The following is a 16,640-nucleotide window of genomic DNA, read 5'->3' on the forward strand; positions in this document are numbered from 1 at the left end:
AAAAAAAAAAAAAAAAAAAAAAAAAAGTCATACGGAGTAACTCATAAGCAGTTGAGAGCATATATAGCCGACTGCTCACCAAGTAGTGTAGTTACAACTCACAAGTCACAACCCTACTTTCACTTCATTTCTGCAAATCTCTCGCCGCTTCTGCAAATCATTTGGTGAGCTTCTACATTTCTGGTATTCCTTCATTCCTTCCTTCCTTCTCTTTCTCCTTTTCCTGGAATAAAATGTCTTCCCCCTTTTCTAATTTAGGGTTTCGATTTCACCATCATTTCCATTTTAATTATCGTCATTTCTGCAATTCTGCTAATGCTAAGCTTATTGCTACTGATGATCCTCATAAATTTGTGGCGTATGTTGGAGAGCAAGTAAAATCAGGGTTTAATAATCTCCAAGTTCCCATTAATCTGTTCCACCGAATGATGTCTCTTGTGCGCCGACTTTCGATTACTGATTTTAATAAGTTATTAGCAGCAATGCTCAAACTCAAACGACTACATCCTCATGCTACTATCCTTTCTCTCTATTCAGATCTCTAATTATCAGGTATCCGACCCGATTTACATTCCATAGGAATCCTGGCTAATTGTTACTGCCACTTACGACGTGTCGATTTCGGGTATTCTCTCCTTGCCAAGTCCCTTAAGCTTGGCTACCCCTATAAATCTGATTTAATTCTCCTCACGACCTTAATGAATGGTCACGTTCATAACAACCAGCTCAGTGAAGCCATTAAGTTGTTGGATGTAGCTGTCATTAAGCTTGGCATTCGGCTAGATATAGTTATGTATAGTACCATGGTGAAAGGTCTTTGCAGGACCGGGGACTATGCAGGCGCTCTCCACCTACTCCGCCGAATGAATTCTGCCCCCTCTTTTTGCAAGCCTAACATTTTCATCTATAATACCCTTATCGACGTTCTTTCCAAAGACAAGTTGATATCAGAGGCCCTCAACCTATTTTCAGTCATGAAAACCGAGGGAATCAAACCAAATGTATACACATATACCTCATTGATGCGAGGTATGTTTGACATAGGTCGTAAAGGAGAGGCCATGGAAATGTTGGTTGAGATGATGGAGAACAACATTGAACCGAATGTTGCTACTTATAGCATGTTGGTTGACATGCACTGCAAGGACAAGATGACTGATGCAGCAGAAGCCATATTACCGATAATGATTAAACGAGGTTTGACTCCTAATGTGGTCACTTATAGCGCTTTAATGGATGGATATTGCTCGTGCGGCCAAATGGACAAGGCAAGGGATCTCATAGATTTGATGGTCAAAAGCCATTGTCACCCCAATGTTGTGACTTTTACTACTTTGATCAACGGTTTTCTTAAACTTCAAAGGATCGACAAAGCCCTCGACGTATTGCACAAAATGTGTGAGCTAGGGATTGCCCCTGACACATGGCTCTATGGCGTTCTCACAGATGGCTTGTGTGAGGCGAGGCTGGCTACGTTCAAGATGCAGAAAACCTTGTTTCTGATCTCTTAACTAGGAGTTTGCTTCCTCGTAAACAAAATAAAGTAAAATGTATGCCATAATCTGAGACTTATTCTATCATTTTCTTTGATATGTTAAATGTTGCTCTTGTTGTCCTCTGTTAGATAATTTTCATTTGTATTTGAAAGGACTAGACGAGATTGTTTTTCTTTCTTTACTTGTTCGCTGGACGTCGTCCCGTTAACAACGGTATGCCATAATCTGGGACTTATTCTATCATTTTCTTTGATATTGTGTACCGTTAAACAAAGATTGTTGGCTATCTTATTTTTTGTATTATTTGGGAGTTGTAGGTCTCCTGACTAACAATCAGGAATTTGGAACCACTTTATAGTACAATTGAGTTACTGTCATTGTTTGATTGTACCACATCATGGTTCGTAACCCCTGTGAAGAAATCTAGTTTGATTGATATATTTGATAGCCAAGTCCAACAAGAAGGTTCAAAAGAAGAGTTCTTTACAATTGCGAATCTTGCAAGATGATGCTGGAACTTGGATGGAAAGAAGAGACCCTACATGAAAGAAGTTCCAACAAAGACTGAATGAGTTTGATCACTTCATTTGCCTGGAAAAAAATGAGCAAAGATGGGCTGAACCTAAGACGCAAGTATTGTAAGTCTTGAACTACCATAAATATGTGCTATAATGAATATAAGATTTATGAATAATCTAATAGAATGTAAACAATGAACTATTTTAATTCTCTCATATAGAAAACAGCTCATGGTAGGGTGATAGTTTCTTGTTTAGATAAGGCTTAGATTTGTGGTTATGTCTTTGCAACTGTTTACTTCAAAATGGGTCTTGTAAATGATTCTATGAAGGCATTTGAGGGTGGGTTTGCACTTTGCACCAGATTTGGGTACGTGGAGTTCGCTTTTTAAATGGTTATGGGTATTGTGGGTTTTGGGAGGAGGGCCGAGGGGTTAAAGTTGTTTACAGACATGAGAAATACGTGCATTAAACCTGATGGCATGCTACGGTTGCTCTGCTTTCGGCTTTGTATCAGCCGAGCTTAGTGGAAATTAGCAAGGGAATACATGGGTTTTGCGTAAAGAATGGACTGTTATCTAATCCTCATGGTGGTAGTTCTTGGTTTTTGCTTTAGAGGCTGTTGTTGCTGATTTGCTTTACGATTCTTGGTTTTCTCTTTAATTCTAATCGAATCTAATTCATTAGCCGGGCTTTCCTCATTCTTGATTGTAACTCACCTTGACTTTCCTTAGTTTAAATACTACTTAAATATGGGAGAATGTTTATGCAGTTTATTTCAAGGATGATCGCGGAAGAGTCAAGGTTCTAGGTTATGTCGTATCAATGGTAAGATGTCATCTATACCTGCTATGTATGATGTTTCATAAGTTATTTGTGTAACTTGCCCCTGTTTCCTTGTCAGTTTCTTTGGTGGATGTTTGATGAAATCTTGCTATTTAGCTTTATACATGACATGGTAGTCATGATTCGTTATTTTGCTTGGTTTCCTAAGAGCTTAAAAGCTTCTTTTTACTGATTTTATTGTTAATGGCAACGCCTTTGAACATAATTGTACTATACTGTGTTTTGTTTTTGTCTCCTTCGAATTTCATCTACCTTAACTGAATAAGCCACGAGCCCACGATCTTATCTATGGTTTTTTCCCCATTTCCAGTGTCATTAAAATTTGTATTTGGGTTGGGCATCCTTGGAATTTCAAGTAAGATCTAAAATGATTGAAAGCTGTTGAAATTACAGACAGGCTAACATACTCAACATCAATGTCACTGCTATGCTATGTACTCTTTGTGTCTCAATGAAATGTTTACATTTGCTTTATACAAAAAGACCCAAGGTACAGAGAGAGTGAAATAGCTTTTAATCTTACTAAAAGATAAAGTAGAGAGTAAAACATACACAAAACAGAAACGAAAACGGAAACTGTTAACTATTGACTGAAACACCCGAAAAAGGAAAGTGTAAATTATTGACGGGGACGGAGGGAATAGCACATTAGCACCGATTGACTTTTTTTTTTTAAATGCCATTGTGATTTCTTGACCAGCTATTCCAACATTATGTTTCCTTGATTTGGTTGTCATTTATATAGAGACCTGGACAAAAGGTTTGTTAAATGAAAATATGAAATAGGTTAAGCAATCACAAAGTGACTCTATCTACTTCCAAGTCTTCAATTATGAGAAATTTCCTAATGAGCTGCCTAATGTATCCTGAACTTTGAGATATTCAGTCATTAACATACTAACTCCATTCTATAAAGGATTTCCATATCTGGTTCTTGTCAAAGCCTCAAAGGTTGTTAAATAATTCCTGGTACATTTTGAAGTCTATATGTGTGATTGCATAAATAGCGAACCTAATCCTCACACTTCTTTTCGAAGATTGCCTGCTAGACTGAAGTTCTATTATTATTTTTGGGTTAGTGGAATCTCTCCTGATATGAGCACCCCAGTGATTGATTTTGATTGTAGGACGGTCCATGAGTACAGAACTTGACAACTATGACAAGAGCGTTGGTGAACTGCTATAACCAAGAGGTTATCTGAAAGACTGAAACTGTTTGCAGTTGGCTGTCAAGGTATGACTGATGCCTGGCCTTTCTCATTCAAGTTCGCCTTTTTCGTTCAAGTTCTCTCTGATGAAATTATGAGCATTTCGTACGAAATATGAATTAGATTTGAATTTGTGGACTGTGGTATGTTTGAGAGAGTCTATCACAATATGCTGTTTGTTTGGGATTGGGGGTTATTGTTCATGGTTTTGCCAGTAACAAAGACACGTTTTTTTTTACCGTCGCAGGTATATTAACTTAAAATCCTAAAACCTTATACTTTTTGTTGGTTATGTGGAACTCCAGTCATTGCTTATTTGAAATTTGATGATGTTTCTGTTGAATGATGTGCTGTGCGCATTTACATCTATACCCCTTACTAAAATGTGGGTAAGACATGTTACTATTCATAATGAATAGTGTTTTTTTGGTTGACTTTACTTGATTTACTGCGGGCTTAAGCTAGTTAGCTGGGCGGGTATAAAATTAAGGGATTGGCCGAATAGCTTTCTACAGCTAAAGACATCTTGCGTTTGCCAGCTACCATTGCCATGTTTCGACTTCTCCTTGCTTGGCCTTTTGTTCATGTTATTCGTTCGTTTAACACCCAATAGCTACCCTTTCCTCTCTCCTTCCTCACTTTCCCCTCAACTTTATCTCCTTCCCTTTTCCTCATATTCTGAGGTTAATTCCGATGATAACGGTGGCCACCGTTTTCCATGAAATTTAATCCCATAATAATGACATCGATGATCATGGTGGTATCTTCATCATTCCATGATCAGTCTGCTATCTATAATTAATGAATGGAGAAGCTAATGTCATCAAGGATCTCAACCCAAGCAATCGCAAGGTTACATTATTTTCATCTATCTTTGTTAATTTAATTGATTTTGGTGTTAAATTGAGGGTTTAGGGGTACATCTTCCTTCTCTTTCTTTCAGATTATTAAATGCGAGGCATAGGAGTAAATTGTCATTCTTTGGTAAGTTATTCAGTTACAAATGTATGATTATGACAAGAAGAAAAAAAACGTATTAGTATTCGGTGGGTGTAGTTACAAAAAAAGCTTCTCCATTCTCTCAAGGGTTCAATTGAGAATATTGATTTTTATTCCAGGGAATGGAATACACGTTTTGCTGATTGCTCATTTTTTCATTGTTTATTTCATATTATGTTATTGTGTTGGTTTGCAATATCATCATGATCATAGATGAGTGTAGTGAGTCTTGTCCGAGAGAGTATCAGGTGTGCACCAACCCAAATATGTAAGTATACCTAATTTACTGTATTTGGGTAGTGAGTTGGTCTCATTTGTAAGACCGTCTGAACGAAATGCTTCTGTCCGATGAATCAATATTAGAGGTAGGTAAGTCACCGTGTTTGTTATGCTATGTTGTATTTAAGTACTCAAGTTATTTGCTTCTACTTATTCGAGTACACGTTAAGGAGGCAAGTTCACATATTAGTACCTCTGACGAAGGCTCAAACACAGACAGACTCTTGTTACAGTGTTCTTTCATGCTTATTTAGGTACACAATAGGGATTAGGGTGGCAAGTTCACATATTAGTACCTCGGACGAAGGCGCAAGGATGAAATTTTTTCTGATTTTACTGTTGAAATTGGTGTTATTGTTGCTACAACTGAGGCTTGTTGACATGCTGGGGATGACTATGGGTACAACTGGTGCTTTCTATTTGTCCCATAAATGCTAAAAATTTTGGTTCATCTAAGAATGATTTTTAGGTAGAAACAAGGGTTTTCCTTTGAGTATTATTGCTAAAATATTCGGTGCGTATCAGAATGATATGATTATTTTGTTAGCGTTGTTAGTTGTGATCTGTTTTTGCTATTACATTGACTTGATATGAGTTTGCTTTTTGTGGAAAATTGCAGTCCGAACTTTTGAAGAATTTGAATGGCCAATTAAGTCAAATCTGTGGGGTTATTGTGGGAGTTACTCCCAGTGGTAACGAATTTTTTGATTGCGATGAATGTGCATTTCCAGTTTGTAGGCCTTGCTATGAATACGAGAGAAAAGATGGAAACCAATGTTGTCATCAGTGCAAGGCTAGATATAGGAGACTCAAAGGTCAGTCATTTTTAGCTGTCATTTTTTTCGTCTATTCCATTTATATTCTCTTCAAACTGATGATCAAATGATGTTAACGACCATGTATTTATCTAAGTATACATAAACGATATAATGTAAACTTAATCACATATTCTTATGATATCCCTTGAAAAACGTTATAGCTGCTTTATATTTTGAGAAGTTCAAAATTAACATGATAACATCTATTGACTGTTGAAGTATAATAGGAAGGAGCTAGGGAGTATCTATTACCTATGATGGGTGAAGCTGATACTGCAATTTTTACAGGGAGTCCTCGAGTGGAAGGATATGAGGATGAGGATGTTGACGATATAGAGCATGAAATCAATTATGCCAGAGGAGCTAGCAAAGCTAAATAGCAATGACAAGGAGAGGATATTGACCTCTCTTCATCATCTAGGCATGAATCTCAGCCAATTCCTCTCCTAACTCATGGTTAATCGGTTGGTAAAAATTATACTCGTAGTTCCTTTACTTTTTTTTCCCTATTCTTTGCATTGTTAGAAGCTCTCTTTCAAGGTAAACATCGTCTATGTACTGTTCAATGTTTGGTTTGGTTACGATGTGGGTATTAGCTATGTTTCTTTGACCCTTCTCTTTGGCGACTTGTCGTGCATGTGTCAACAACCCGATGACGCTTCATTCGTATAATTCCAGATACCTCTATCAACTATTTTTTTGTTGGACTTTTCTGCTGGCTTATCAATCTTAAATCTGAATATGTGAGGATTCCGGAGAAATACCAATGGCTAATACACCAGACAACCGATCTGTGAGAAACAATTCAAGTCCTAGTGTTAGTAAAATGAAATGTTTTGAACTACCTGGTTAACTTTCTCATGTGTCCTGATTCTAGAATATGTTTCCAATCTTCATCTGCTCTTTAGGTTACTCTCCAATGTCTCTATTTTAAATTCCTCGGAATAAGTTCTTTAAAGTAATAGCATTCGATTGATGGTCTTTGATTGCGATAATTACCTGGATTGTTGATTGGTTAAAAAGGTAGAAGCTTTTTATTAAATGTTAATCTCTGTATTTTGGGGATTTGCATATAATGCAAGGGAAGTTATTTAGATTTTTTCTTAAGATGTTGTTGGGCTCCTTGAGATACCTTCTTGGTGTGGTTTGTTTGGGTGAGGAGAGTGGTGAACAAGTAGTTGTCACTGAAGGAAGAAAAGCACTATTATCTTTTAGTTTAAGAACAAAGGTCATAACTATTAAAGTTGGTTTGATAGGTAGAAGTAACCTTATTAACTTAGCCTAAAATTTGATTTTTGGATTTGCCAATAACTTGGACGAGTCGGTGCTTCTATTGCAGCTGGTCTTCAATTGGAGACGGAAAGAGAGAAATTTATCGGCTGAAAATGAGGTAAGTTGCCACCATTGTCTTTTATAGCGAATTCTTTACTTTTTGTTTCGCTGCGACCACGTTTAGAGTAGTTAATTAGGTAATAAGTCAATGATGATTGAGCAGGATGTGTAACAAGCACGCAATACAACAACAACAACATCAGAGCCTTAATCCCAAAATGATTTGGGGTCAGCTGACATGAATCATCCTTTCGAACCGTCCATGGGTGATATTATAACCTATCGAGTTTTATTCTTTGTGTAACTCACCTTTTTGGTCTTCACCATCATTTCATTTTGTTTAGTTTTCCTCCCATCATTTTACATCTGTTAAATTTTTCTTGATTTTATCACCTCTGTGGGGCAGGGAAAATGATGATGGTGAGGAGGAGGAGGAGGTAGAGGGGCACGAGGTAGGAGGAGGAAGAGGAGGGGAGGATGCACAGAGGCATGACTCGAAAGTGATGATTTTCAGAACTGTGTTGAAAAAAATTCTTAGTTTTTAAAACTGGTATTTAGAATGTTACCTGTGGCTGAATGAAACTTTCTTATGACATCAATTATTTGATGTTGTGGGGATCTTGTAGGTAATCATAACAATGTTGCTTAATGCAAGGGTTTATTAGTTGTTTCGTACCTAATGTTATTAGTACTTAACTAGGGATTATATGAGAAATTCAGTTTTTCAATTGATTAAATATAGTGGGGCTAAGTGAAGAAGTACATAAGAGGCTCGAATATGATGTGAACACGTACCCTTTTAAAGATTCCTTATACGCTTGTGTAGGTAAACAGGAGCCCAATAACAGCTCCTCAATGGAGGCATTACAAGAATGCATTCCATGCTTTTGCTAGATCATCTCTGATGAGTTTTTTTTTTTTTGGCAATGTGGAAAGATGCGAGGTCCTGCAATCGTGAAAGCAGTGGTATTGAACATGGGAATGCTTGCTTCTTATGATCAGTACGTAGAGTCTTTCAGGGATTCTGCTGGCTTGGGTGAAGCTTCCACTCCTGTAGGTAAGATGCATCTGTTACTATACTATAATTATCTCTCCATCTCTAATTCACTTGAACACTAATTTTTAAGGGCTTCATTTTAAAGCTATTGCTCTTGTAAATTTAGTTCCAAAATTGTCGTCCTTGCGAACAAACATTCCTCGATTTATTTACGTTTTGTTTGGATACTCATTGAGGGGGGAGGGCAGGGGAGGGAGATGGAGGGATCCATTCTCTCCCTTTCAAATCCTTGTAAACCAACTGGCTAACCAAACAAGAGAGTTTGGTTTCCTCCCCTTCACCGTCAAATCCCTTTATCTAAACAAAGAATTAGTCTGACTTAGTTGGTGATTTTCACATTATATTTTGGAAGCTTAGAGCTATTAATAGGAGCCACAAGATCTTATACTCCCATGCATTCTTACAGTTTGTGTAGAAGTGTTAGAAGTGTTGTAACTCAAAGTTATTTTTATTTTATCATTAGTGTGTGCAGAGATAAAGTTTCATAAAATGTAATGAAGTTTGTAAAGGTTCCTTCAATAAATGTGAAAAGTTATATCTTTGTGTCTTTGAGGCTAGATATAGGTCTATGAGTCGATCATAGTGTAATTACACCTTGGGCAATTATCTTTGAGGCTGGGATATAGGTCTATCATATTTTAATATGTAGCTGGTTAAAATATGTATACTTGGATTCAACACTGTTAGCTTGGGTCCTTTACTATTTCAAATGATTGCTAGATCACGTTGAGATGACGAGGCTCAAAGGGCGTTGTGTGACTTGTGTCGGTTAGGGTTAGTGCTTTGAAATTTAAATCTAAAATTTGGATCCTGTTTAATTCCGGAAAGTATTATGTAGTGAACATCTTGCGCATTGTTCATGTCATGAGTAGGTAAATTTTTGTTGGCGTATTGTACATCATCTAAAACGTTGACCTATTTGCTCTCTTTTTATCGTAGAAGCTGCATGGCGAAAAAGGGAGAAGAGGAAAAGGAACGTTTTTAGGGATCTATTGCTACAACAATCTCTATGCATGTCATTATCATAGTCTTACCTCCTAAGAATATAAGTGGATTATAAGCAACCAAAATTCTCGAAGCTTCTAAATTTGATGGTAGTGTTATGAATTGCTTAGGTAAATGTAAATATATAACATCCTGTATTTATATTCATATTTATATCCCTGTATTTATATTTTCTGATTCAAAGTTTCTTACAAATTTACGCTGGATAGTTTGAATAACCAAGCGACATCAAAAACCAACTCTCCAAGAATATAGGGGACTGCAACACCAATTGCATAAATCTTATCTTATATATATATATATAAAACTGGGTTGAAACGTTGTGGAAGCGACACGTATTAACCCAGCATTAAATACGAGTATTAATTACAGCTGAACATTAAATATAAACATAATAAATGCAACATAAATCTCAGTAAATATTAATTATAATTTAATAAATTTTATTATAAAATTATATTAAATAATTATGTTGATTTGATTCTATATTTATTAAAAAAAATATTTTGATAAAAATTCTAAATTGTAAATAAAAACGTTCATTGCAAAAAATGCTTTCAATCGAGTATACTTTTCATTATATTTATTAACATAATTTGATATGTAGAGATGATTAAAGTGAGCATCTTACAATGTTTTACATTTACGTAAAAAAATATTTTGAGAAAGTTATAAAACTTAGACCATTAATTTTATTAAGAAAAATATATTTTAAAGAGTTATTGTATATATTAAAAACAAAACTTAAAAAAAAAACTACTAAGATATAAGTTTTTATTGTGTGGGAACGAAAAAATTATATTGCGACAAAATGAATACATATGAGATTTTGAGAGGTTTAAATACTGTGATAACGAGTATGTATGTACACAGTGATCACGAATGAGTTTGAATAATTAAAAGAAAAGTAATGATTATTAAGTAATATAATATTATATAGGGTTTTTCTACGTGATACCCCATGTTTCTTCGCATTCTACGTGATACCCCTATATTTTTGAAAATATAAGTGGTATCTCTAAATGTAGTAAAATGTTATAAAAATACCCAATCTGCTAAAAATCACGTTTTAATATGTTATATTTTGTAAAGAAAATAAGTTTACAATTGAGTAGACGATGTTTATGTTAATGACATGACAAATTATTGCCAAAAAAATCAATAAAAAATGTATAAATTAAACATTCTAAAGAGGCGGATTAGAGCATTTTGGGTATTTTAAGATGTTTTTATCATGTTTAGGGGTACCACGGGTATTTTTGAAAAGCGAAGGGTATCACATAGAATTCGAATAAGTACAAGGGTATCATGTAGAAAAACCCTATTATATAAACAACATGAAAAAGTAAAATACACATTAGATTTTTCTTTAATATCTTTAGTTAAATATGTATACGTCAATAACAAAACATTAGTTATGACTAACTAGATATTACTTTTATTTAAATATTTTATACGTTATCTTATAAAAATGATATTGGAAATACCTACAGAGAAGCTAACAGAGCGGCGGACATGTTAGCTAATCGAGGCGTCCATTCCAGCACGATTATCACTCACTTAGATTATCCTTTTAATGAGCTACGTTCTGTCCTTCAGGAAGATATTTTTGGGGTAGCTATTCCCCGTGTAATAGCTAATATTTAAACTCGGGGCGTTGCCCCTCATTAGTACCAAAAAAAAATAAAAATGATATTGGAGAAAATTCAACCTATTTTATTTACGGTAAACTCTTAAACATGTTATATATAGTTGTTAAAAAAAAACAAAAGGTGCAAATTTCTTATAGATATGTTTAACACATAGCACATGTAAGACACAACCAAAACATTTGAATAAGTTTAGTTTGGGCCATATATGTTTGATACATAAATATCAAACGTTATACATACAAAATTAAAAATTGCATAAAATTATATTCACATTATTTTGAATAAATCTTTTAACTGATTTGGAACATAACGTATCGTGAAATGATATAATTTGATACCTTAATGTTGATTGTTGCATTATTCGAATAAATTTTATTTTAATTAATGTGATAATTTGATCAGTTACAATTTTTTTTTTTGTAAAACGTTGATCATGCGTAATTAACTATAACTTAGTATTAGTTTTAATTAAAATTATATGTATTTTATTTTAAAACACTGAACTTGAACCTAAAAAAATAAAATTTGAGAAAAAAAATTAATTTATTTTTATTTATAGGTAAAAATATTAAAGGTTATATACGAATTATATTATTTTTCTTCAATTATAATAATAAAATTTTAAAACAGGCCGCGCGAAGCGCGAAATACTACCTAGTAATGTAGTATAAAAGAGGTATTGTTTTGTGTAGAGCAACATCATAAATTCAGTTATGAGGAAGTAATCCAATAACATGGTCTTTATGAGAAAATTACACAAGACAGATTTATTTTACTTTCGACAAATTTGGCAGTGCTTTAATATTTGTTTTCATTTCAATCCTTTTCGTAGGTTAATCTGGTACTTTAAATCCTTCTTATTGTTTCATTAGACAACTAGTTTAAGTCCTGTGCAATGTATGTACGGTATATATAGAGTTATTTTTTTAGTATATTATTTAATAGGAATAAATATAATAGTTAGGCCTCAACCATTATCTTAAGGTTTTTGTTGAGATGGTTCATCTATCATGATATTAGAGCTACATTGACCAATGGGTTTGAATCCTGGCAACCCCAATAACTTGATAGAATTTCATCACATGGTTTGCGGGAGGCTGTGCACTAACCACTCTTCAAACCCAATGGGTATTTGAGTGAAATTTAAATTAACTAATATTTTTTTTTGTTATTCATCGTTATATTTTGAATTGAAAAATCAAAACCAAAATTGTATTAATCATGAAATGAATATTTCAATAATATTTTTTTTCCTTTTTTTTTCCGAGAGATTCATTGTGTTATTTTACAAAATTTTACTGATAATATATTTTTTTACCGCAATTTTTTATCATAGAAAATCAATGAATTTTTATCGTAGGATTCTTTAAACAAAAAAAAAATTCTTTTTTATATCATAAAAAGATTACATATTATAGATAAATTTGTGTAGAATGTGAAATATTAAATGACATAAATATATAAATCCAAAAGATTATGTGTATTATAGCCTACCATACTTATAGAATATGCTAAAGAAAACTAAACTTATTTTAGGAAATATGTTTAGGCGGGAAAATTTAGAGTTTCACCTATTCTTGTAGTAAATAGGGGATTTATTTTCAAGAATAATACCGAGCACAAAGAATAAAACTTGATAGGTTCTAGTACCTTGGTGCATCGCGTGATGCTCGTTACACATCCAGCTCCATCATTCACATGTGAATTAATGAAAATAATGAAGTACATCCAAATTCTTTTGCGCAAATATATTTTTATACTTCGATCAAATAGATAATATACACAAAAAAAAAGGCATATCTAGGAAATCAAATTGCGCCGATTCAAATATCTTGAGGTATATATAGTGCCCCAAGATTCTTACAATGCTATTGAACAACAAGGCACTTCTAAAATGAACACACTTAACTAAAGTTATTCAGCATTTCTAAAATGCACACTTAACTAAAGTTATTCAAGTTTAAGTACGTTGTTTTTAAGAACCCATATGGTTAATTTCATGCTTTTGCCAACATTCTTATAAAATTTAGCTATAACATATGAATTACAACTTTGATGTAATTCAAACTTAATTTTTGATCTCAGACTAGAACTGCGAGATGCGCACGTTCAAATATAGTTATTGATATTGAATGCCAAAACTTAAGTATTGACATTTGTCAACGCATGATAAAAATCTTGGCTTTCTTTTGTTTTTACTACAATTACATCACTTAAAAAAGGAACCTCGTCCCTGTAAGACCTTCCCCAAGCAAGGTCACCGACTGGGTCGTGACCTTGTTGGGTCACCTTAATGACATCTTAAATTAGGATTAAAGGGATGATTTTGGTGACCTTAATGTACTCAGGTCAATTGGTGACTTTCAGTTGAGTTGATGACCTTGTTGGTGACTCGGTAGGTGACACTCTCCCATTGGCTGGAAACAAAAAAAAGGACAACCGTCAAAATAAAGGGAAGGTGACCTTTGGTTGAGTATGGTGACCCGGTAGGTGGCACTCTCTCATTGACTGAAAAGTGGAAAATGATTGGGTTGCTGACCTAGGTCGTGACCTTCTGCTTTGGAGGGTGAAAGTGGGTCAAGATAATTAACGTGTGATTAAGAGAAAAAATATTGGTGCCCCAACAACTCGACCTTCTACTTGAGGATGGTCTAATGGTATAACCTTGATGAATGTGTATCTTAGCTTTCACACACAAAGATCTATATTGTATAACCCGAATGAAATTTTGGTAATGATACTGGTCCCAAGATTGCATTTAGACCCTTTATAGAGACGATCGCAAAGAAAACTGATAGGCTATCGCACACCTATGCAAAGATAATATTTATACCCTAGACAACAAATGAATGCAGTACTTAGGGGTCGAACCCAAAGGAGACGGGAGTTATTAATTAATTGTTATGGATTGAATTTTACCTTGGTAGATTATCGATTGATTGATTGGGTTGAAGTGATGTAACGATAAAACAATAATAAAGAAAATGTCTAGGGAGGTCGGGTCACGCATGCTAATTATGTAAATGCTCATGTCAAGTTAGGAAGTTGATTTTACGATAAATGATTAGGCTTAAAGACACCCACCTTACGATATTAGTGTCAACTATAGACCGGGTCCTAGAGAAACTCTCGTCCATGACTAGGTCGTCCTACTACACATGCTTAGTCTAATTCAATTCCGTACCTCTCGACTTTAGAACGAATGAACAAACTTAATCGATGAATAAGGCCTTTAAACATAGATTAAACGTGACGATGCAAACATGTGATAGAAACAATTATATAATATTAACTTATCCTCATTTTGACATCCCCTATTTACTAAATGAATAGGTGAACTCACAAATTTTCCCTCCTAAAAGCATCTTTTTAAATAAGGAAGTTATTGATAATTTAATTGTATTCACTAAATAAGGAAATTAATACGGAGTAATTATAATGTATTTAATTATATAATTATTTTCATTAAAATTAATTTTTTCATCAAATTATATAATTTTCACTAAACACTAAACTTTTATATTTTAATTAAAGTATAAATAATATAAGACTATAAACTATTAAATTTTTTATTGATATTGTTATTTGATAATGACTTGACTCATACTATTCATACTATGTATAAACAAAACTATAACTGGTTTTGATTACTTTCATAATAAAAAAAAGTTGAGAAAATTTATAAATTGGAATCATTAGCGTTATGGTATAAAAAATACTTTAAAAAAATGTATTTCAGCACATTACTCAATCACCTTGGATTAATTTTCAGTTTTAATTTATTTTTTGCTCGAAACAAAATATAATAACAAGAAAAATGAACAATTAATGAGATATCACTATTATTTAACAGTTCAATTTTACTTAGTTTTCTTAAATAATTTTACAGTTCAATTTTTTCCTCAAAATATAATAACGTGAAATATGAAAAATTAATGAAGTGTTATTTTAGCATGATTAAGTAATACAAAAATAAAAAGTCTATAAATACCGCGCATTCATTGCGCAGGATCTAAACTAGTTTACATATTACTTAATCATGCATGGCTTCCTTTATTCCCTAGACAAATGTAACTACTCAAACATGATGAAAATGTAAACTACACTAATGATAATTAAAATGATAAACATAATGGAAATGTAAATAGAAATTACCTTGTAATATGGAAATGAACTAGAAATGGAAGAACAATGCTTGTAATGAAATAACTTGAAATGAAACTTTGGAATATAATTTGAATGGAAATTGTATTGAAATGTTTATAACATAAAGTAAATCTAAACTAAGCTAAGCTAATAAATAAACTAATCTAACTACTAAACTTAGAGAGAATTATGAGAAATTGTGTATGTGAATGGTGTAAAAAAAGTGTCCCATATGTCCCGGATCAACACCCTTTTTATAGGGTGTCAAAGGGAAACGTAAACATTCAATGAAAGGGTAACCCCGATCGGGGACACCCAACCTCGATCGGGGTCGTGTGTTTCTCGCTTGTTTGTCTTCAATTGTGATTAATTATCAAATGATATCCAATGTTTATGATTTAATGCTTGTTTAATCATCCGATTAATCACACTTTGACATCCCAAGCTCCTCAAAGAATCCAAAGTAACATCAAATATTTAGCATCTTATGTTTGCATTTTGTGGACTTTGCATTTGGGCTTGACTTCCATTTGACTTTGTTGTGCATTTTTTCATTTAATCCATCACTTTTGCTTATGTAAGCCCATACATTATCTTCACGCTAGTCCATACTTCTCTTTAACTTAGCTTTGTATCCTAGTGCTTGTAAATATGTGGAATTAAGCTCCTTAAAGCTTAAGTACCTACAAAATATGATAGAACATGCAAAAGCAACTAGAAATACAATATTAGCTCAAAATCACTAAGGTTAGTGCATAAAGTCATACAAAATGAGCTACAATATGGGGATAAAATGTATATAAATTGGACTTATAAAAAACAAATAGTCTCTATTGCGCGTGCCTTTTATTGTGAATTTTATGACATCGCTACGCTCAAGGAATCAAACTACTCTGATATAATATCTTGGGATATGGCGCGCTTCGCGCGCCACATAACAACTAGTTTTGAATATGCTTAAAAATTTGAATTGGTTTGATGTGATTGAAGAAGAGTAAAAAAATTTGGAGTTGGAGAATGGTGAAGTGATATAACATGTGATGGTTGCACTTTGTATTAATTGATAGGTCTGCTTTTTTAGTATAGGGTTTTTTGATAAAAAATAATCCAACCTATTGCTGACCTGCTCAAAATAATCCAAGCTAAACATAATCCCAAATTAATCTAACGATTTTCTTGATTTAACTTTTATCGCCTTCCTTCATTAACTTACCTGTTGTAACCAGTGTTATGCCATTAATTCTAGGTTACCTTCTTCTCCCTCTTCTACTCTTTATATGCTCT

General features: G+C 33.6%; 1 protein-coding gene across 12 annotated transcripts; it reads left to right on the forward strand.

Annotated features, from left to right (window-relative positions):
- The first annotated feature begins 97 nt into the window (after positions 1-97).
- Positions 98-9,793, forward strand: LOC141633620 (uncharacterized). Of its 12 annotated transcripts, none has more exons than XM_074446051.1 (9): positions 98-164; positions 1,945-2,134; positions 2,787-2,842; positions 3,969-4,094; positions 5,966-6,161; positions 6,453-6,632; positions 7,504-7,554; positions 8,433-8,553; positions 9,493-9,793. In XM_074446051.1, exons 6-9 carry the CDS (start codon positions 6,618-6,620, stop codon positions 9,579-9,581), a joined length of 276 nt encoding a protein of 91 aa, XP_074302152.1. In that variant the 5' UTR covers positions 98-164; positions 1,945-2,134; positions 2,787-2,842; positions 3,969-4,094; positions 5,966-6,161; positions 6,453-6,617; the 3' UTR covers positions 9,582-9,793. The 12 variants fall into 12 exon arrangements, 6 of the variants coding, with proteins under 6 accessions (XP_074302152.1, XP_074302151.1, XP_074302154.1 ...); XM_074446050.1 differs by having other exon boundaries at positions 3,988-4,094; XM_074446053.1 differs by having other exon boundaries at positions 3,988-4,094; positions 6,078-6,161.
- The last annotated feature ends 6,847 nt before the right edge of the window (positions 9,794-16,640 follow it).

This window comes from Silene latifolia, chromosome Y (genome assembly GCF_048544455.1).
Source record: "Silene latifolia isolate original U9 population chromosome Y, ASM4854445v1, whole genome shotgun sequence".
In the NCBI taxonomy this organism is placed as follows: Eukaryota; Viridiplantae; Streptophyta; class Magnoliopsida; order Caryophyllales; family Caryophyllaceae; genus Silene; species Silene latifolia.

Excerpts from the sequence above, each read along its gene's own strand:
- LOC141633620 (XM_074446051.1), top strand. Across the intron at positions 7,555-8,432 it reads ATTTATCGGCTGAAAATGAG|ATGCGAGGTCCTGCAATCGT; the intron begins GTAAGTTGCCAC and ends CAATGTGGAAAG. Across the intron at positions 8,554-9,492 it reads TGAAGCTTCCACTCCTGTAG|AAGCTGCATGGCGAAAAAGG; the intron begins GTAAGATGCATC and ends TTTTTATCGTAG.